Source organism: Microtus oregoni, unplaced genomic scaffold, assembly GCF_018167655.1.
Source record: "Microtus oregoni isolate MIOR12 unplaced genomic scaffold, Mior012 000005F_ref0000423, whole genome shotgun sequence".
NCBI classification, from domain to species: domain Eukaryota; kingdom Metazoa; phylum Chordata; class Mammalia; order Rodentia; family Cricetidae; genus Microtus; species Microtus oregoni.
In genome coordinates this window covers 41,571,248-41,594,446 of record NW_024543064.1, presented here as the reverse complement: position 1 = coordinate 41,594,446, position 23,199 = coordinate 41,571,248, and the positions used below count along the sequence as shown (strand labels likewise).

At 41.8% G+C, this 23,199-nt stretch overlaps 1 protein-coding gene across 4 annotated transcripts in view; it reads left to right on the top strand.

The window, feature by feature from the left end:
* The window catches only part of Ndc1 (NDC1 transmembrane nucleoporin), a 52,302-nt gene extending 29,555 nt beyond the window's left edge, over positions 1-22,747 (top strand). For all 4 annotated transcript variants that reach the window (XM_041652596.1, XM_041652595.1, XM_041652594.1 and 1 more), the window contains 3 exons: positions 366-466; positions 16,673-16,833; positions 20,354-22,747. In XM_041652596.1, coding sequence (XP_041508530.1) covers positions 366-466; positions 16,673-16,833; positions 20,354-20,417 — 326 coding nt within the window. In that variant the 3' untranslated portion in view covers positions 20,418-22,747. The remainder of the gene's footprint in view (positions 1-365; positions 467-16,672; positions 16,834-20,353) is intronic.
* The last annotated feature ends 452 nt before the right edge of the window (positions 22,748-23,199 follow it).

The window sequence follows — 23,199 nt, the reverse complement described above, 5'->3', positions numbered from 1 at the left end:
ATTTTTTGTATGTTTTGTTCTTTGATGCTAAAGCAGTTGAATACTTTTTAGGGCTTGTTCATCTTTTTTCCAGTTTTGTTTTGTTTGGTTTTGGTTTTTGAGATAGTGTTTCTCTGTGTAACAGTCCTGGCTGTCCTGGAACTCACTCTGTAGACCAGGCAGGTCTTGAACTCACAGAGATCTGCCTGCCTCTGCCTCCCAAGTGCTAGGATTAAAGGCGTGAACTACCACTGCCTGACCTGTCCAGTTTTGTGTTACAGCTCTTCTTTGTAGTTCTCTTTATATCTAGACTATCAGCATCTTCTCAAATAGACATAGTCAGGTGGGTTTGTCTAATTTTGCTTCTGTTTTCTCCTCCCCTTGAGGTCTGTCTCACTTAGTAGCAGCATCTTTTACAGAAGATAGATTTGGAGTTGTTCAGACCACACTTCCAGCTATCCTTAATACTTTGTTGACCCTGCAGGAGGTAAGTGATATGTCTCCATGTTGGGTGTGGGTGCAGGCTCTCCTCCAGTGTCCTGTGTTTCTGTTTGTTTCTCCAGTCCAGTAACAAAGTGTCTTAGAAAGTAAGATCCTGGTTCTGTTTTCACCCTTAGGAAATTACAATCTAAAAGAGAGAACAAGAAGAACAACTTCATTTGCTTAAAACTTAAAAAGAAACTGGAAACTTTTAAAGAAGCCTACTCTGTGGTAGACTGCTGGAATCTGGTAGATAGGCTATTTTGTACAAGTTGGATTCTGTCTTGGCTTTTGAGACAAGATCTCATATATCTCAGATTGTTGAAATAAGAGCTGCGGGGCTGCGTCCCCAGCACCCCGGCCGCCTGCTTGGCTAGCTTATGCCCGAAATAACAACACACAAACTGTATTCATTTAAACACTGCTTGGCCCATTTCTATCTAGCCTCTTCTAGGCTAACTCTCGCACCTGGACTAGCCCATTTCTTATCATCTGTGTAGCACCGGTCTTACTGGGAAGATTCTAGCCTACGTCCATCCTGGGTCAGATCTTCATCGCGTGCATCTTCCCGGGAGCGGGGAGCATGGCGTCTCTCTGAGGCATCTGCTCCCTAGAGGAGCGCTGTGGAGTCTGAGCTCACTTCCTCTTCTTCCCAGCATTCTGTTCTGTTTACTCCACCTACCTATGTTCTAACCAATAAAATGGGCCAATGCAGTTCCTTTATTAGCCAGTGACCTTCCTCCATCATCAGATTAGCCTTAATTAAACTCACTATATGCCAAGGATGACATTGAACTTCTGATCCTCTGCCTCTACCTCCCAAATGCTGGAGTACTAAGTGTAAGCCGTCATACTCCACTCCACACTCAGTTTTGTGTGGTGCTGGGAATCAAACCCAGGGCTTCATATATGATCAGCCAGCATTTTGCCAGTGGAGGTATATTCCCCAGGCCAAGAGCTGCTGAAAGTGGCATGTGACTTCGTCATCCAATCAGATAAGTTCCCTGTTGACCACTGGCTCAACAGCTAAGGCCACTGGGTGTCCATCTCAAGGTGTGGTAGTTGGTTTTCACCACAGGCCTTTTTAGTCCTGTACTTACAGGAAGGCAGAAACAACAAAACCATATTTCCTGATTTCCAGCAGGCTTCCTCCCCTCTTCCCTCCTTCCCATTCTTCCTTCTTACTTCTTTTTCTTGCTATGTAGTCTTGAATTTCCTGGCCTCAAACTTTGCTTCTGAGAGCTGTGCCCAGAAGGCTTCCTTTCTTTTTTGTTCTATTTTACATTTTTTGTTTTGTTTTGGTTTTGAGGCAGGATCTCACTCTGTGTTCCTGGCAACCAGTTCTCATAGAGATCCACCTCTCTGCCTCCTCAGTGCTGGGATTAAAGTCAAGCGCCACCACAGCTAGCCCTTTCTTTCTTAATCTAAATGATTTGTTTTGTGCTACCTTTTGTTATTGTGGCCATGGGAAGTATAAACAGAGAGCTTGGGGGTTTTAGAAATAGTGTTTGGGTGCAGTAGGCTCTTTGTAGGAGCTGCTTAGCTGGGCCTGAAGAGTAACAACTGTTGGCATTTTTCCGTCTTGGGAACCTTTTTGGAAAGGAGGGAAAAGCTTGCTCCACAGTGTGTTGTTTAAAATGTAGTTCATATCACCACTTAAGAAGTCATAATAAAACCAGTGATTTTTTTCCCCCCCTTTTTATTACTGTTGTTGCTTTGAATATTTTGTTTGAGTTTTTTTGGGGTGTGGTGTGGGGGCTTTTGAGATAGGGTCTCATTAGGTAGCACACATGTCCCGATAAAGTCCTAATCCTGTTGCCCTTGCCATCCAAGTTATGCACCACCCACTCTCAGTCCAGCAGTGCTTAAATGTACAGCAGGGCAGCAGAGACTCGGGCATGTTTTCTGTCCTCAGACATCTTCATTTCTATCTTGTGAAGTCAGTGATAGCTCTGAACACATATGGGAGACTCACTTGTACAGTAACGCATGTCTGAGTTTACACACAAACTTCAGAGATGGCAGAGCTAGATCCTGAACGCAGGCTAACTGCATGGTATTGACAGTGGAGAGGCCTCAAGGAGAGTAGCAGATTCACATCCCTCGTCTTTGACCCTGTCTGGCATCGTGTCCTGGGAATCCCACTTAGGATTCTTGAGAGAATGATTCTATTCTTGAAACTTTTTGGCTCATGATCTATAGTATGTTATGTACAACTTATATGTGTATGTGTGTAATAGGAACAAGATTCTTGGCACAGTACTTAACTTTAAGTATGCAACGTATCTTAATATTTTTTTTGTTTAATTTCCTTAGAACGTGCCAACTGGAACCCATTGTAATTGAGTAAATGCTGCCACAAGTGCACTAGATGACCTCACTGACTGCACAGATCTCTCACTGCCCACCAGTGTTCTGTGCTGCAGCTACACTGCTCACCCCTCCCCCACTGTCAGAATCCCTACTCTTCAGAGTTTACTTGGAGACCAGTCTATTTATGTGGGTTGCAGTTACTCGTATATTTGGGTGGGAGGATGAAAATCCCAGATTTGTCAAATCTCAGTCCTTTCCTTGAAAACAAAGGAGTTGAGATGGAAAATACTGTTGAAAGGTGGAACAGAAAGAGGCAAAGAAGCCGTGCTGTGCAGTTGAGAATCAGAGGACACTTCCTTTGTGAGTCTCGTGTATTACAGACAGTCTTTCTGTCGTACTCACGGAGAGTCTCCGCCTGCACCCAAACACTCCTGCCTGCTGAGCCATCTGACCAGTCCAAGAATGTCCTCAAAGTTCATAGAGTTAGAAAGGAAAGAATTATATTGCGTTGTAATTATCAAGATAGGAGTTTATGCTGTAGCGCTGTGTGCTTTCTGATTGTTTCATTGAGTAGGTGTTCTGTCCGTGAGTTAGCGTTTTGTCGTCATTTGAAGCAGTAATAAGATGAATGGTATTTCAGGATAACTGCAACAGCGGGACTCAGATTTGATACAGAAACTGCGAGTTACTGTGACTTGATGTCCCTATAATTAAAGCCAATGCTAAATTTTAATTTAGAGCTTTGGGAGGGAGCCCTTACTCTGAGCACAGCCGTCTTCCTCTGGTTCCTTGCCCTCTCGTTGCCTTTCAGCTTATTTTCCTTTCTAGGTTAGGCCTAGTTTGATGCTTTAACTGCTTTAGTACTAGATCTTTGTATTTTTAAGTCCCTTCCCACACTGCAAAATTCCTATGTCTGCTACCCATCAATTCTTTAACCATCATTCCTGACCCAACTTTTCTTCAGGCCCTGCATTATTACTTCAGCTTCTCACCTGGGATCCCTCTCATTTTGACACTAGATTCTGCCCTTCCACCTTGAGCCATCTGCTATAGAACGACCGTTCTTCAAGGATGACTTCCTTTCTTACATGACTGTTATTTTCTGTTATATTTATTTATTTATTTTTGTCTAAAACATGCTTTTCATATTTCTTCTGTCTCCACTTTGTAATTCCCATGCCAAGACGCCAAGTCAGAATAAAGGCTGGGATTGATGTTGTCTCGTTTTCATACTCCTAGCATGTGATACCTGGCAAGTGATAGGTGCTTATTATTAGAATACTTGTTGAATGCCTGTTGATTTGCTTGTTTGCTGGCTAAATGAGTGACGTCATCTCTTCAGGGCCTTGAATTGAGTGGCACTTCTGATGCAGTGGGCTGATTATAATGACTGCTTCTTTACTTTGAGGAGGCAGAGATGTTATGTGAGTCATCTTAGTTCTATTTTATGTTCTGTGATCTTGAAGGGATAGTTGTTCATACTAAAGAGCAATTTCTAAGTGTCTCTGTAATGTAAGGCAAGTTGTGTAGTATCAGCTTCTGGCTCTTACTAAGGGAGGTATGTGTGGCATTGTTAACTTCTCACAGTCAATAGTATCAGTCATTTAGCTATGAATCATTAAAGGCCAAATGAAAAGGATGGGGAGGCTCTCACTCTTCCAGCTATCCAGAGGGCAAGGAGTGGAGAGATGGGTACCCAGCATCCTGCTGGTGGCCACACCATCCTTCTAGGTTGCGGTTACTTCAAGTGACTCACAAGTTCATACACATCCTTGCCATCTGAATTAGTTAACATGTATCCTAACATACTCAGTTGTTTCCCAGAGGTTTTTGTATGCAGTTTTGGTTAGTTAAAATAGAAATTCCTATGAGAGCATTACTGAGTTCATGGTAATTTGTTATCAATGGGTATAGTCTTCTTGTTGAAATTCAGTCATTTTGTTGCTGTCTTTGAAAGGGGTCCTTAGAGGTAAAATGTTATAGGCCAAGATGAATATTTATTAATTATAAAATTTTTAAGTTATGGTAATGTATAATATAAAATACACCATTGAACTATTTTGATGCCAGGCATGATGGTGTACATTTTTAATCCCAGCACTCTGGAGGTAGAGTTCAAGGGCAGCCTAGTCTGTATAGCAAGTTCCAGAACAGCCAAGACTACATAGTGACATCCTGCCTTTAAAAAATTCCATCTTTACCACGAGGGGTGCACCCACCCACTGAGAAAATGGGGCTGATCTATTGGGAGCTCACCAAGGCCAGCTGGGCTGTGACTGAAAAAGCATGGGATAAATCCGGACTCTCTGAACATGGTGAACAATGAGGGCTGATGAGAAGCCAAGGACAATGGCACTGGGTTTTGACCCTACTTCATGTTCTGGCTTTGTGGGAGCCTAGCCAGTTTGGATGTTCACCTTCCTAGACATGGACGGAGGGGGGCAGACCTTGGACTTTCCACAGGGCAGGGAACCCTGACTGCTCTTTGGACTGGAGAGGGAGGGGGAGAGGAGTGGGGGGGGAGGGGGAGAAAGGGGGGAGGAGGGGGAGGGAAATGGGAGGCTGGGAGGAGGCAGATACTTTTTTTTCCTTTTCTCAATAAAAAAAATAAAATTAAAAAAAAAATACCATCTTTATCGTCGTCTTCCTCTTCCTCCTCCTCCTTCTTTTTTTGTCTTCTTCCTCCTTCTTCCTCCCGTCTTCTTTTTTCGTCTTTCTTTTTCCTTCTTCTCCTGCTCCTCCTTCTCTTCTTTCTTCTCCTTCCTTCTTCTTCCTTTTTCTTCCTCCTTCCTTCTTTCTTCTTCTTTTTGGTCAAATTGGGCCTATTGGTGCAGGCACAAAATCTCAGTTCTTTGGGAGGATGAGATAGGAGAACTGCAACTTTTATTGCTCACCTAAGCTATAAAATGAATTCAAGATTGGCCTGGGCAGCTTAATGAGACCCTATCAAAATAAGAGTATCAAGAGGGCTGAGGATTAGCTCAGTGGTAGAGCACTTGTTTAGTATGTTCAAATCCCTGAGCTACATTCCCCAGTAGCGGGGGAGAAGAGTCAGTGGACAGTTGTGTGTCTAGACTGTATTTCTTCACACTGTGTGACCACTTGCACCATCAAGCTCCCGGTCTGGTTCATCTGGAGAGCATGGTACATTAACAGTCTCAGAGAGCCTCATTCTGAAAAGACAGTGTCACTTTGATACAGGAGGTCAGTCCTATAGTCTTTTTGCCTCATCTTCTGCAAGTTATATTTTGATTTTAGACATTAAAATTTATTCCATTCACAGATCTTTTTATCTAACAGATACTTAACTATCTAGGAGTTACCATGTAATGACATACAGAGTAGAAAAGACACACATGATTCTTTTTCAACAGAAGCTTGCAGGCTAAAACAGAGCCACACCAAGAACTGATTACTGAAGTTGGGTGGTGGTGGGACACCTTTAATCTCAGTATTCAGGAGGCAGAGCCAGGTAGATCTCTGTGAGTTTGAGGCCAGCCTGGTCTACAGAGCAAATTCCAGGACAGTCAGGGAGGGCTACACAGATTAATTCCTTCTTGAAAAACAAAACAAAAACAAACAAAAACAACAGCAAAACCTAGTTACTGTTATAAGGATTCTATTCATAGAAATGCAGAATGGTGACAGAATGTAACTAAGATGGGGGGGGTCTTACGTTTGAGTATGTGTATTTATACATGCTTGCATACGTGCCTGTATGATGCAGGTCAGAAGACAATTTGCAGGAGTTGTTTTTCTGCTACCATATGGGTCCCAGGTACCAAATTAAGTTCAACAAGGTTGATAGCAAGTACCTTAACCCATCGATCCATCTTGCTGTCCCTAAACTAAGATAGTTTTGGAAATGAGGCATAGAAATGAATTTAAGGGGGGGCTAGAGAGGTAGCTCAGCAGTTAAGAGCACTGGCTGTTCTTCCAGAGGACCCAGGTTCAGTTCCTAGTACCCACATGGCAGCTCACAACTGTCTGTAATTCCAGTTCCAGGGGATCTGACTTCTTCACACCAATGCACATAAAATAAAGTAAAATTACTAAAAAAAAAAAAAAGAAAGAAAAAGAAAAAGAAATGGATTAAAGTGGCCAATGGCTTCCTTCAAGACAAAAAAGTTGGGAAGAAATAAAGGTGGAAAAATATACATTCTTGCAGGCCAGAGCTTTAAGTTTGAAGGTATATTAGTTAATTTTCTTATTACTGTGACTCTGACAAACAGCGACTTAAAGGGAGGAAGGGGTTGCTTGGGTTCAGAGGCACACAGTCCATCTTGGCAAAGAAGGCATGGTGGTGGGAGCAGCTTTGCCCATGGTACAAACCAAAAAGCAAAAGAGAACGCCAGTGGTCATTTGTTAGTCGCTTTGTCCTCTTTATTTAGTCTGAACATGACTGTGTCTCTGGGATGGTGCCACCCACATTCAAGGCGAGTCATCCTTCCTCAGTTAAACCTCTGGAAATCCCTCCCAGATACACACACAGAGGTGTGTCACCTAGGTGATCATTAATCCAATCAAGTTGACAGTGGAAATGTCAGTTTCATAAAGGCCCAGAGAGTTTTCACCAGGAGGGTGTATATCTCATTTCTCTAGGATCTTATGCAGTTTGTCCTAACTTGTGTGTAATACTCCAAAAAGAAATGCTTTATGAAAATGTTTGTAACAGCTTGGGAAGTTGAAACAGGGCTTGTTTTGCACGACTGAATTCCTCTTGAAAGACATATTGCTATGATTTATTCAATCAAGATCATACCCAGTAAGTGGTTGAGTCAGAATTGGCAGCTGGGCTTAGGACTCAACATATCAGATTCCCTCTTGAAGGCTTGGCAGAGGTATACATTTCTTCACTTCTTTTCTTAAGACAAGTGCCAGAGTGTCAGATCTGGACTCAAACATAGTTGGGTTTTATTGGAAAAGATGTTTTTTGCATTTCTTTGCATTTAAGATTGCATTATCTGGGTGGGAGTGGTGTACACCTTTAATCCCAGCACTTGGGAAGCAGAGGCAGGGGAATCTCTTGAGTTCTAGGACAGTCTACAGAATGAGTTCCATGATAGCCAGGCTACACAGAGAAACTCTTGTCTCAGGAAAACAAAACCAAAGACAAGACTCCATTAATAATTAGAGGTTCCAAATCCATGTTAGAAATTAGGAAATGTATAAAGGATACATTTTAGGACTGGTGTATCCCAGGGTACATATCTGGATGATGTGAGTAGTTCCCGAGGTGTGGATGGTGAAATGGACCACCCCTGCATAGGGCTCAGCCACTCAGTTTGTGCCCACCACTGTGCTGTCGTCACTCCTCTGCTGGAGGACAGGGCTCTCTATGGAAAAGTGCTTTGAATTAAAAAGAACATTTTTCTCTAAATTCCCAAGAACCTTTGGTATAGAGACTGCTATAAGGAAGCAGTCTAGGAGACACAGCATGGGACAGCTCCACATTCATATCCAGAGTTCACTGCTTTCTGAGATCAGTGCCTTGTTCATGTCAGTTCTCACTTTTGAAATGCTTGGTACTGAAAGGGTTTCAGGTTCTGGAGGGGAAATAGTTCAGTCAGTAAAGTGCTTCTCACACAAGTGTGAGCGTGTGAACTTGATCCTCAGCCACCACAGAACAGCCAGTGGTGCTTTTTAGTCCAAAGATGACATCCTGGGGCTCACTGGTCCTCCTAACTCCGCTTGAGAGCCCCCCCACACCCCCATGAAACAAGGTAGACAGTGGCTGAGGAATGCCGCCTGAGGTTGAGATTTTCAGATTTCAGAATATTTGGATAGACTTTAGTGGTTGAGGGTCTCTAATCTGAAATAGCCCCAAATCCATTTTGGAGCATTTCAGGATTTCAAAATATTTTGGACTTCTAAATTTTAGATTGTGATATTCCTATTTCTGTACTTTACATAATCATGAGGATTATCAGAAATAACTATAAGGGGTCTAGAATGGTTTATTGAGGAGCTGAGAGTATGGTTTGGTGTGAGCATAGCTTGTTAACTGCTATAGCACATTGTTATTTGAGATGACACTTTTGAAGCACTCCCTCAGGTGCTGGCACACAGTAATTGTAGTCATATTTTAGCCAAGTCAGTACTAAGAGTGCTTTTCAGTCCAAGGCCCTTTTGTCCTCTTGGAGACATTTAGCTCATGTACAACCGTGTGGAAATTAAGTGGGCAGTTACTTTCAAAATAGTAGCCTCTCTGTAGGCTTCCTTAGGCCCAAAGTGTAAGCAGCTTTAAACTTTTCTCTAAGGATGTTGTTCTAGGTGTTACTGCTCACTCTTCTTCATCAGAGATACTCGTAGTCATCTGAGTGGAGAGCAAGGACCATGTTCAGTGCATAAAAGACGTGCTCAGTGGATGCTCATGCGAGTCATGGCTGACGAAAGTTTAGTTCTAACTGTAGGTAGCGCGTTGGTTGTTGTGAACCACAGTTGTCTGTGCTGAACCTGCTGCTAAGCCACCTTCATACATTTGACTGTAGTCGCTCCTCACCACATTCTTCATTGTTCTAGCCCTCCTTAGTCACTTGAGCTTTTATCTATTTAGTAGTTTAAGTCATTCCTTTTAGCTTAATTACTTAAAGAAAACATACCTATTGTTAAAAGGAGGAATCTAGTTTGACTTCCCATAGGTAGAATACAGGTCTAAGATACTATGGTATCCCAAGCCATATTATATATTTTAGAATTTAGATTAAGAATTCTTTTTTTTAATCATTATTTTTATTTTATGTGCAGTGGTGGTTTGCCTGCATGTATGTCTGTATAGAATCTCCTGGAGCTGGAGTTTCAGACAGTTGTGAGCTGCTGTGTTGATTCTGTGAATCAAGCTCTGCTCATCTCTCCGGCCTCTAAAATTCCTTTGAAGTGTGCCATTTTAGGGTTAAACATACTATATTACCTTCCTTACAGTGTCTGAGGTAGATCCCCTAAGAAGAAAACTAAGTGTTTTTTCCTCCCATGAAGTAGCTGAGCACGTGTAGTGGGTGGGGTGTGGAATGAGGACTATAAATAACCTGTGTCAGCTCGGGTCAGGGTTTTCTGCCACACGAGGTAAGTTCAGGTCAGTTTCTGCCACCAAAGGAGTGGTAAAAAATTTTAGTTTTCAGAGTTTTTTGTTTGTTTGTTTCTTTCTTTCTTTCTTTGGGATTGTGGTTTGTAGTCTGGTTTTCTATGCTTTACGTTTAAAAACCACCTATGAGTGAGTACATGTGATAATTGTCTTTCTGTGTCTGGGTTACCTCACTCAAATGATGTTTTCTACTAGCTCCATCCATTTTCCTGCAAAATTCAAGCTGTCGATGTTTTTTCTGCTCTGTAGTACTCCATTGTGTAAATGTACCACATTTTTCTTATCCATTCTTTGACTGAGGGGTATTTAGATTGTTCCCAGGTTCTGGCTATGACAAACAATTTGCTATGAACATAGTTGAGCACATGTCCTTGTGGCACAATTGAGCATCCTTTGGATATAAACTCAAAAGTGGTATTACTGGGTCTTGAGGAAAGTTATTTCCTAATTTTCTGAGAAATCGCCATACTTATAGCCAAAGGGGCTGTACCAATTTGCACTCCCACCAGCAATGCAGGAGTGTTCCCTTTTCCCCACAGCCTCTCCACTATAAGTTGCCATCAGTGTTTTTGATTTTGGCCATTCTTATAGGTGTAAGATGGAATCTCATAGTTGTTTTGATTTGCATTTCTTTGATGACTAAGGATGTTGAGCATTTCCTTAAGTGTCTTTCAGCCCTTTTAGATTCCTCTGTTGGGGGTTCTCTATTTAGGTCTGTATTCCATTTTTTAAATTGGATTATTTGTTGTTTTGATGACCAATTTCTTGAGTTCTTTGTATATTTTGGAGATCAGCTCTCTATCCGATGTGGGTTTGGTGAAGATCTTTTCCCATTCTGTAGGCTGCCATTTTGTCTTGTTGACTGTGTCCTTTGCTTTACAGAAGCTTTTCAGTTTCAGGAGGTTCCATTTGTTAATTGTTTTTCTCAGTGTCTGGGCTACTGGGGTTATATTTAGGAAGTGATCTCCTGTGCCAATGCATTCAAGTGTACTTCCCACTTTCTCTTCTATGAGGTTCAGTGTGGTTGGCTTTATGTTGAGGTCCTTGATCCATTTGGATTTGAATTTTGTGCATGGTGATAGATATGGGTCTTATTTTCATTCTTCTGCGTGTTGATATCCAGTTATGCTAGCACCATTTGTTGAATATGCTTTTTTTCCCATGGCTTTTACAAAGTTCTTTAGCTGAGTGTGCTGTGCATCTCTTTAGTCCCATCACATGGGAGGCAGAGGCAGGCAGGGTCTAGATAGCAAGTTCCAGCATAGCCAGTATCACATGTCTCACAGACAAACAAAAAGCCCCAAATTTTTAGAGTTTTTTTTTTAAATGTGTATGAATGTTTTACCTACATGAGTATATGAGCACCATGTAGGCCAGAAGAGGACACTGGAGCACCTAGAATTGGGGTAACAGGTGATTGTGAGTTGCTATGCGGTGCTGAGAACCAACCTCAGTCCTCTCCAAGAACAGCTAGTGTTTGTAATTGCTGAGCCATCTCTCTTATCCTGAATAAAGAATTTTCTTTCTTTTCAGAAACAGCAGCCAAAACCTTGTGTTGAGAATGGCAGAGGATAGTGCCACTCTATTGCAGCAGTTACTTAGACAGACCAGAAGAGTGCAGAGCCAGGCAGGAGTAGCTCATCTCTGTAAGGTTACATTTGCTAGTAGTTACATAAACAGGCTGTAGTTGTTAATAATGGAAACTGGTGTTAATTTATTTTACTTAGCTCAGTCATTTTATTGTAATCAGGATAAATTTGTTTTTGTGTGGGTTTTTTATTATTTATTTTGGTTTTTTGAGACAGGGTTTCTTTGTGTCATAGCTCTGGCTGTCCTGGAACTCGATTTGTAGATCAGGTTGGCCTTGAACTCTCAGAGATCTGCGTGTCTCTGCCTCCTGAATGCTGGGATTACAGATGTGTGGCACAACTCTCTGGCAGGTATTTTGTGTTCTTTTTTTTCCACACTTCCTTTGGAAATCTCATGTGTTGCTCATGGTACAGCTTATCTCAATTTCGTGCTGTCATAGCCAAGTTCTCGGCAGCTATGGCTGACTAGTGGCTGTTGGGTTTGGCAGCATGGCTCTGAAATCTCATGGTTTTGATGACACTGGTCTTATACGAATTGGAAAGCAGGCATGCAGGTGCAGCCTGTAATCTTACCACTTGGGCAGCTGATGCAGGAGAAATGCTGGTTTGAGGCCAGCCAGCACCACTCATGAGCTACGGATGGGCTTCCGAAGCATAGAAAGACCCTCTCCAGGAATGACAGACAGGTCTGGGGAGATGGCTCAGTGGGTAAAGCACTTGCTGTGTAAGCATGTGGGCCTGGTTCAGATCCTGAGAGCCCGTGTAAAGCTGAGCATGGTAGTGCACATCACTTTCTTCATTATTACTAAGAAATGATTCTGTGTGTATGGGTGTTTTGCCTGCATCTATGTCTGTATACCATTTGTATACTTGGTGTCTGCAGAAGCCAGAAGCGGGTGTTAACTCCTGGAACTGGAGGTTATGAACTGCTGTATGGGTGTGGAATTATACGTTGGTCCTGGAAGAGCAACTAGTGCTTGCCAACTGCTGAGCTATCTCTCCAGCCTCAGTCTGCATCTTTAATCTCAGTCTGATTATGAGAAGATGGGAGGCAGGGACAGGAACATTCCTGAAAGTCCCTTGGCCATCTGACTTAGCATTTACAGTAACAACTGTCTTCAGGTGGAAGGTGTGGTCTGACACCTGAGGCTGTCCTCTGACCTGCACAAGTACACCATGTCATATGTGTCATTTTAGACATGAAAAAGACTTCAGACAGAATGGTGTTCTCTCTCTCTCTCTCTCTCTCTGTGTGTGTGTGTGTGTGTGTGTCAGTGAGTGAGTGAGTGATATGTTTACACTGTAGAGGCCAGAGGATATCCTCAACTTTCTTTTTGATACGGGTTCTTTGTTGGCATGAATGACCATTGAGTTCCAGGAGTCCACCTGTCTACACAATTATAAACTTGTGTCACTATTCCTGGCTCTAGAACAATTTATATTTTAGGAAATTTATTGCACTTTTTGTGTACGTATATGAGGTGTCTATGCCACTTTAACCATGTAGTCCTGAGAACTGCACTCATTCATCAGGCTTGGTTGTAAGTTCTTTTACCTGCTGGACTATATTGTGAGGTCTAGAATAGTTTTTGTTTTCATCTTATTTTATTTTTGAGACAGGGTTTCTCTGTAGCTTTGGAGCCTATCCTGGAACTCACTCTTTATACCAGGCTGGTGTCGAATTCACGGAGATCTGCCTGCCTCTGCTTTCTGAGGGCTGCTATTAAAGGCGTGTGCCATCACCACCTGGCAAGAACAATATATTTTTTTTTTCAAAATATTTCTTTATTTATTATGTATACAATACTCTGTTTGTGTGTATGCCTGCAGGCCAGAAGAGGGCAGCAGACCCCATTACAGATGGTTGTGAGCCACCATGTGGTTGCTGGGAATTGAACTCAGGACCTTTGGAAGAGGAGGCAATGCTCTCCAGCCCCAGAACAATATATTTTTAAGAAAAATGGAGAATATATATGGTAGTCTCACTAGCGAGTCACTCAACAGGAAGAACATCCCATTATATTTTTTTCTGGTCTTACAATGTTTTATAAAGTAGTCATCTGTTCTGCAAAGATGATACATGATAGTTTTCCTTCATCTTATATAATATTTGTGTACCAAACTTAACATAATTTGCAAGAGCCTAGCAAATAATACAGTTGTTCAGAAAAGAAAAGGGGCGATCATGAGGTGATTGCAGTCCTTGTATGGGTCTTGTGGGTTTGTATTTATAAACCTCACAGTGAAGTTGTTTGTAATTATATTGCAAAGGAAATGTCTGTGATGTCTTCAATATTCTGAAATTGAACTATAATTGTATTTTGATCTACAAACACAATAGCTAGAACTATTTGATGCACTTGGTCCTATTAGGGATATGCTTTAGATTTTAAATCAGCACTTAAGGGATTTTTTCTTCTCCTTCTCTCTGTCTCTGTCTCTCTCTGTCTCTCTGTCTCTCTCTCTCTCTCTCTGCCCCCGTTCTCCCTTCCCCCTTCATAGCCCCCTGAATAAATATTCAACCTCACCCTGAAAAAAAAAAATCGACACTTACGGACAAGATTTTGCATGGCCGCTGTTGGGCAGCTAATCGCCTACAGAGGGTATTTCCCATTTCAGGTGCATCTTATCTTACATCCTGAAAAATGAGCCAGGTGTGTGAGCCCAGGCCTTAGCGGCAAACAAGAGGCAGAAGTGGGTGATCTCTGAGTTCAAGGCCAGCTCGGTCTACACAGCAAGTTCCAGGACTGTCAGGATTGTATAGTAGCACCCTGAATTGTTTTTGCTTTTAGGCTAAAACCGTAAAATATGGGATAAAAATTGAGTTTGCTACCTCTATATTCTGACTTAGTTTGCATAGTTATTTCACATTATCATGTCATTCTTCTGTTGGTGTATTAAAGGCTTGTGTGTGCCTGTGTGTGCGTGTGCAAGTGCCTGCACATACATGCTTACGTGTGGATGGTACTAGGAATGGAATCCAGGAGGTGATGTAAGTAGACTGTAAAAGTCACAAGTTCAGTGGATCCAGGTTGTAAAGGATGATGGCCGTTTTTTCTTGGTATAAACAGCATGAAATCAAGTGTGTGAGGAAATTATAACGAGAATAACCTCTCCATTATAACTCAGTGTTATTTAATATTGCTCAAGTGTTTCTCTGAATACCACCTCCCATGCTGCCTAAAAGTATTTGAACTATGCCCAGTCTTAGGAAATAGTTCTTATAAGTTACCATTGTGAAAGAACAAATGATTGGGCTTGAAGTTACCAGGATACATTCAACATGTGCATTAAATTTTGTTCCTTTTCCAAAATCCTAGGGTATGGTAAAAGAGTTGTTAAAATACATAATCCATAAGCAGTGGCAGGATCAATAGCAGCTCAGTTTGTGGAGCTGGAAAGCAGATGTTGATAGGTGTAGCAGACCCCAGAGGCGGGTCCTAAGTTGGCAGTGGGACGGGCACTTGTTACCTTTGCAACCAAGGTCAGGCACCCAAAGGAGGTTCAGAAACCAACCAGTTAGGACCTAGGTTCTCTGCTGCTATTTGCTCCTTCCCCACCCCAGCCTGATGGCCATCCTCTAGAGGCCAGAAGTGGGCCTGGACTGTGCACAAGGTGAGTTCCACTGAACATTGGGGCCCAGCCCTTCACACAGGATAGTAGACGACTGTTCTCGGGGTGATCTAGGGATAAAGACTTGAGATGACTGAGTCTGGCGTTCACCTCAGAGTCCATGCTGATCACCTTCCAGGAAGCCTGTCAGCTCCGGGAAGCTTTAGTCAGCTCCTTGGGAAGTTCCACTTGCACTCAGGAGCCAAACAGCTCCAGCTTTCTGAGGAGAGGCTCTAATATGGCTGATAGAGACCAAGGGAAGAAAGTATTAAAAATACCCAACAAAAACCAAAGAACTATCATCAGCATCCACAGAAATAAGGGATAGCATATCCTTGAGCAAAAATAGGGTGCTAAAATAAGAAAGAACAACAAGATGACATACAAGGGCTCTTGAAATTCAAAACACGATGGCTGGGGTTACTTCAGTCCTGGTGATTGTCTGTGGCTGTGAGTACCGGCCCATGACGTCCTCCTTACCGAGCACTCTGGCCACCGTAGGCTAACATCCTTCAGCTGTGCTTCTCTCTCCTCTTACTGTAATAACTGCTATCTTAAAATTATATTATTTGGGCTGGAGAAATGAGGCAGTTAAGAGCACTGACTGTTCTTCCAGGGGACCAGATTTAATTCCCAGCATCCAAATGCAGCTAACAACTGTAACTCCAGGATCTAACAAGTTCACACAGACAAAAATATGGGCAAAACATAAAATAAGTATAAAATAAAATAAATGCACATAAAATAAAAATAAATTTTAAAAATTAAATTATTTGGGGGCTGGAGAGATGGCTCAGTGGTTAAGAGCACTGACTGCTCTTCCAGAGGTCCTGAGTTCGATTCCCAGCAACCACATGGTGGCTAACAACCGTCTGTAGTGGGATCTGGCATCCTCCTCTGGCGTGCAGGTATACATGGAGGCAGAATGTTTATACATAATAAATAAATAAATCTTTAAAAAAAATTAAATTATTTGCTCTTGGCCTTTCAAAGACTTTACGCTTTCATTTTTTAATTGTATCAACCATAAATAAAATGAGTTTCACTGTGTACGCTCTCTTGTCCCATGTACTACTACTGCTCACTGGCGCTCATCCTCTAGAACTGTAAAACCTAATTTAGAATTAAAAAGAAAGAGAAAAGTAGCATACTCATGGCTTTCTTCTGGTCCTTTTTGCTGAGATCAGGATTAAAGCCATCCCGTCACCAGTGATAAGCAGAGTATGGGGTCTTGCGACTTCGCTGGGCCCTGGAAACCTGAGATGTCCTGGACAGCTGTTTTCAAAGTGTTGTGACTGATTCACTGAAGAACATACATGACTTTGTAGATGTGTACATTATCTATAATAAAAATTTTGTTAGACTGACTTAACTTTTAAAATTTTTATTCACTCATTCATTTATTTATTACATTTATATGTGTGAACAGGGCATGAGGAAGTCAGAGCGCAACTTGTAGGAGTCATTTCTCTCCTGTGTGGGTCCTGGGGAGTGATCTCCAGTGAGCCTAGGTCATGCAGCTTTACAGCAAGTGCCTTTACCCACTGCGACATCTCAAGGCTCGCCTACCCTGGCTTTCTCAATGATCCGAACTGTGTTTTCTTTCTTCCTGGTCTAGGCTGTCGACAAGTACTTCAAGCTGCCTCATGCTTCTAGTAAACCACCCCGAATTTCAGGAAGCCTTGTGGACTCCTCCTACAAAACATTAAGATTTGCCTTCAGGGCCTCACTGAAAACTGCTATCTACCGCATAGCTACAACGTTTGGTGACCATCTGAAGTAAGTTTACCCATCTGATCCACTCTGATAGCTTATCTCAGGAGTTCTGAGAGCTGGCTACAAGAAGGCTTGCGGATTGAAAGTTTTCTTATAGGTCTTTGATGGTTCTCTGAGAGTAGAGCTTACATATAGACTTGGTATTTATGTTTAAAATTTTTGTTTATGATTATCTTTGGGAATGTCTTTCAAATGATAGAAAGTTGTAAAAGCAACAAATATATATATATATATATATGAATCAAATCAAATATATGAATGATATATTTGATACATTTAAGTTACCAAAAGATACTTAAAGGAGAAAAAAAATACTGAGTGCCTTTCCAGAAAGCATATTAAAAATAATTCTCTTTTTACATTTTGGTCAGGAAACTAAGACTTGGGTAGTTGGGTGAGCAGAATATTCCATAAATGAGGCTGTGGCGCTTTGTGAATCATGCTGGAAAAACACCGGCAGATCACAACACCTTCAGAAACTGAACCAGAGAGAAACCACAAATGCCAGGCCTGTTTATAGTTAGTTTTCATTGATGTTTACTGCTTCGCTCTCATGAAATGCTCTAGCTGGACAGGATGAAGGATACTGGTTTCCTAACTAAGCCGTGTTTATTGTAATTAGTTCTAGAGGGCATGAGAGGTTGTCCCGCCTTTCTGTATGCAGTCAGTAACAGAATACTGTATACCGCCTGCTTTGGTTTTCTTTTGCTTCCACGGCACAAGGGAGTAGCAGTAGCAAATATTCCTGGCACACGTTGGTTCTGTGTAAGAATAGAAAAGAACTGTAAATGACCCATGATCATTGAGACGTTTATTTGTTTAAAAGCAAACAAAAATTATGTATTAACTTCCATACCTTTGCTGTCCAATATGATGGCATGGATTGTAGCTTTTTGTTTCTTTTCTAAACAGTTTTGTGAGGGACAGGGGTTATCCTAATTACATGGGTGTGTCAGCGGAGGCACAGAACAGTTACGTCTTGTCAGATAGCACATTTATACCAGAATGTGAATCTGAAAGGCGGTCATACTTGCTCCAAGAATTCTGTCTTCTCAGGCCAGGTGGTGGTGCACATCTTTAATTCCACATTTGAGAGGCAGAGGCAGGCGGATCTCTTAGTTCAAGATCAGCATGGTCTACAGTGAGTTCCAGGACAGTCAGGACTACACAGGGAAACCCTTTCTCACCTTCCCCCAAAATCTGCCCTCTTTCCATTTACAGCACTAGTCTGCCTCTAGGATGTGAGCTGGCATATAGGATGTGCTCCCAATGTCCTCACTGGTGATAGAAGATGAGTAGGTGTGTGTGTGTGTGTGTGTGTCTACTGACAGCCAAAGTGGACACACAGGGGTGGAGATAAGAGTTTATTAGCTAAGAAAGGTAGGTAGGTGGCTGATTGAGAGTTCTGAGGATGAAGTTCTGTTTTTCTCTTTCCTCTGAGGAAAGCTATATTTTATGTCACTGACACCGATGAGCAAAGTTAGGACAGAGCCGAACAATAGGAAGAGTCTTAGCTCTGGAGTTGCGAAAACATGTGGGTTTATGTCTGGTTACAGGATTGCTGTCTGTCGTTGTGGGGAAGTTCCTGAAGCAGGTTAGCCAAGGTTGGGTCATCCAGGTAGCCAGTTATAGAGCCAGCATTCAGACCAGATCTTGCTAACTCTGGTTCTAGCTGCAGTGTCTGCACTCTTTTTTTTTTTTTTTATTTTTTGAGACAGGGTTTCTCCGTAGCTTTTGGTTCCTGTCCTGGAACTAGCTCTTGTAGACCAGGCTGGCCTCGAACTCACAGAGATCTGCCTGCCTCTGCCTCCCGAGTGCTGGGATTAAAGGCGTGCGCTACCACCGCCCGACTAGTGTCTGCACTCTTAACTAGAGAGTCATGTGGTCCCTGTAGATGAACCGGTAGATGGTATTAGGCTCCGACTTTGCTTTGTTTTTTTGTTGATAGAGGAAAAAAATGGGATCATTTATCTATGTAAAGCCCAGCATCAATATGTGTTATGCCTGTGTAATTACCTGTGTGAGTTCACCCAGAGCTCTGCCCTGAGAACCAGATACAGATGAGGGAAGCTGGGTTTTTGAGATAGGGTCTTTCTATGTAGACCTGTCTGTCCTGGAGCTTGCTATGTAGGCCAGGCCAGCCTCCAACTTAGAGCTCTGCCTGCTTCTGCCTCCTGATTTCAGGGGTCACAGATGTGAGCCACTGTAGCCAGCTCCATTGTTTCATAATTAGGCAAATTTGGTTCACTTCCAGCTTATAGCATCAAACTGTACTTGAGTGGCAGAGCTTAGAACAACTCTCTACCTTCTAGTGGAGGGAGAGTTAAGGGGCAAGATCTTGGTTAGTTAGTGACAGCCACCTCATGAGTACCTCCCTAGGTGGCATTTTTCACAGTGAAGTGGCTCCATTGGAGTTTCTTTGGGGATCAGGAAGCAGAGATGATAAAGAGGCATTGTAGGATAATCTGTAGCAAAGGCATTAAAACAGGACTTCTTTGGTACTGAAAAGGGTGATCTTCAGGTGTCTGGAATCTTAATGAAAACTAGAAGCTGGGCGGTTGTGGTGATGGGCACACTCCTTTAATCCCAGCACTCAGGCAGGAGGCAGAGGCAGTGAGTTCAAGGACAGCCTGGTCAATAAGAGCTAGTACCAGAACAGGTCCCAAAGCTACAGAGAAACCCTATCACTCTGTCTCGATCCCCCCCCCCCCAAAAAAAAAAGAAGCTAGAAAACCACTGGTCGTGGCAGTACACATCTTTAATTCATGAGGGAGAAGCAGGCAGATCTCTGAGTTTGGGGCCAGCCCGGTCTACAGTGTGAGTTCCAGGACAGCCAGAGCTGTTACACAGAGAAACTCTGTTTCAAAACAACAAGAAAAAACTAGAAAAATCAACATTTTTGTTATATTCAATTTTTGTTCAAAAGTTTACAAAGAAGTTGTGTACTAGTTGTAGGGTGTATTTGCCTGCATTCTGCCAAGATAACATGCTTTTGTGAGGGAGAACTGAGTCCCCATCCATAACATAGTGTATGTTCAAAGGGAGAAATAAATCCAAGCCACCAAGCTGTTACCTTTGAAAACGATTAATGGAATCTATTGTGTTTTAACCAAACATTTTAGTTTAAAGGATTTTATATTAAAGGCAATTCAAATACTCCACAATTCAAAGATAATGTTTGAATCTGGTTTGAATAAAATAATAAAATCCAGAAAATCTACTGCAGGGCCTGGAACTCTGCACAGCAGGTTCCATAGTAGAGCAGGTTAGAGCGATGCCTGCACTTGTCAGTCTGAATTTGCTCTGGTCTTTCAGACGGTAGAAACATGCCATTGCCCGATGCAAGCCCTTGCCTTCATTAGATTGAAAAAGGTTTTCATCCAGCCTTTTCAGAAGTACTAAATAAGTGAAGATTTCTATTCATTTTTAATTGTTTTGAAAAATATTGACTCTGTGCTCTGTGGTTCACTTAATATGCTTAATGTAAAATAAAGCTTATGCTTTGCATTTATGTTTCATTTAGTGCTGTGCAAGCATCTGCAGAACATCAGAAAAGACTTCAACAGTTCTTGGAGTTCAAAGAATAGTTAAGTAATATAAACTGTGTTCATTACCCTGCTGATACAACTACAGATGGGACAGTAAATGTTCAGCATTCTTGGATCAGAAGAAAATGGACTAATTAGATGCTTCCTTTGTCGTGGTGCTTGCTTTGAAAACTATACTTTAATGGGAGAAATCATGGAAAGAAATTCTTAGCAGAATAACCGAAAACTGCCTTTTCTGTACCAAATGCTTTTTGTGTGTGTGGTATAATAAAATCTTCATTCAGTTTTACAGGAGCATCTATGGCAGCCGAGCTGTCTCTCGCTCATATAACTTGATAATAATTATTCACTTTTTTTTAGAATTAACTTTTGAAAAGAGTGGAGCCAGCTCAGAAGTTAAAGTGGGGTGACTTGATACAGTCTTTCCTAATCGCTTTAAGAGTTTAGCTCTTTGTAAACTCAAAATACGTAAACTTAAGATTAGTTTGTTTACTAAAGGATAAAAATGGTAACAGTGGAGAAAAATTCACAGTAAAAATATTGTCTACAGGACATATTTTGTTAATCTGTTAGGTTGTGTTTTTGTTTCCAGGGACAAATTAAATTTGCATGATTGTCCAAAAAAAGAGTCTCAATTTACAGATGCTAACTCTATATAAAGGAATGTGGAAAAATCGAGTTCTTAAGTTACACGATTAAACATTCACATTTGGTTTTTGAGAAATAATTGAGCAACATCTATGAATTCATTTGTTTTATGCTAGTAAACGATGAGAATATGGGCATTTTCCAGCCAGTTTTGCTTTCTTTTTTGAAACACCGTTAGACGATTGGCAGAGGTTTTCAAATGAGGGAAAAGGTTTTGTAAGAAGATCTTGGAAACTTCTCATTCCCCTACTGTTTGTCTTTACCAGATCAAATTATGTTGTAAGTCTAGTCTGTCTTCACACAGGGAGCAGCCTCAGCCGTGTTAACTGGCTAATTAAAATATAATAGGACAATCTTTAAAGCCAGAAACTCACAGTCCTCAAGTGACGAGTGAAGCCAGTATGTCCGAGGCACACTGTACTCAGGAGCGTGTATGTCCCAAATGTGCATGTGCTCATTTTATGACTTATTAGATCATTTCTTTGGAGATAAAACATTGGAGGTCCTGCTGGTAGATATTCACTGGACTAGCTTTGGACTAAATCCTCCTTCATAAATCAAATCCTTTCCTCTTATCTTTTCCCTCTAGTGTCCTCAAAAGATTTCCTTTAAAGTCAGCACTGTATTGTGAATGAATCTGAAATGTGATGTGTATGCCTAGCCTTTGTCACTGACGTATTATGTCTTTATGGTAGTGTATTTTAACTCCAAAACTTGTCACCCCTTCAAACAGCACACGGCAAATTATAAATGAACCCTGCTAGGCTTAAAAGACTCCTTACGGAACAATTCCCCAATTGTCAGGTTTTGGGGTTTTTAAAGTATCCTTCGACCTTGTGTATGAAGTTGCTTGATGCTTTTTTCAGTGTGAAAGTTGGATTTCCAGTGTGTTAGTTTCTTAGAGATGACCAGAGAAGCATGGCTAGATAATGGGGAACTGTTGTGTTCTGTGAATTAAAGCCATAAGCTTCTTATATTCCCTGACTGCTTCTGACGGCAGCATTTCAGGAGACAAGCCCTTAATCTTCTGTTTCCATAACTCACATGTAACTCACAGAAGAGAGCGATTCCTTTAAACTTTGACTTACTTCTACAAAATGTCTGGTTCGGTTTAGGTTCTTCCCATTTCCACGTCTTCTGGGTGAAAATGTATTTGATAGCAGTATGAATATTTCTGGATGTGCTTGCTGTGTATGAGATAGAGACCACAACACTGCCCTTCCCTTCAGATCTGCATTGCATCTGGAAGGTGGCAGGGGGTCAGCCTTTTTCTCCATTCTCTGTTGGTGGGCGAGGGTATTCTTAAAAGGCACCTTCTTCCTGCACAAAGGAGGACCTGAGGGAGGCCGAGAGGAGAGAATCATTTCCTTTGGTGAAGTTGCTTCCTGATGACAAGTCTACTGATATGATGGCCTGAAAAATCAGTCTTTGAAAACCTTCCTCTGGCTGTGAGTACAAACATGATTTTATCAGCACCTGTGTTGGCGACTCTAATGGGACTTTGAGAACCACAAAGCTGCTTTTGCCGAGTCGTGGGAAGCTTGTAGAATAAACCTTATACTGGAGAGTAGACATGGAGAAGGCACACTGGGATCCTGTGCTGGATTTCTTCATGAGTGTTTGTGTGTCTTCCTGTTACTATTTATGATAATCTGTTTATATCCTTTTGTATGTCATTGATACTGAATTGGTTGAAGAATAAAATGACAATTCTTAACTGAGACTGCTCATTGGAGTCTGAATCTCTGTGTTTCCTTAGCCATTGCAGGTTAGCCTCGGAGTTTTTGGTATAAAACCTGCACAGGATTTAACTTTTTGAGTAACCAGCTTTTGCCCTTAACCAGCTGGTCTGTTGGGTGATCTGCGTTTCCTAGTACTTTCAAAGAGCATGCATTCTGCGCGTGCTCTCTCTCTCCTTTTTTTGTCTTGGCTTTCTTACAGAACTAAACAAAGAGTGCAGGTGCTGAAAGCTGTCTCTTAACAGAGGTTTCTTCTCTTGCCAGAATAGTGTTTCTAAACAGACCTGATTCCCCAGCTAACAGTTCCTTCTGTCGGCTTTACTTAATTAGTTTGACCTTCACCTCTAGGGAGCTGGGCGGTAGAGGTGTCTTGCTCTTCCAACTCTCAATCATCTTTTAAATCAAATCACTTTACATATTCATCAGTTACCAAT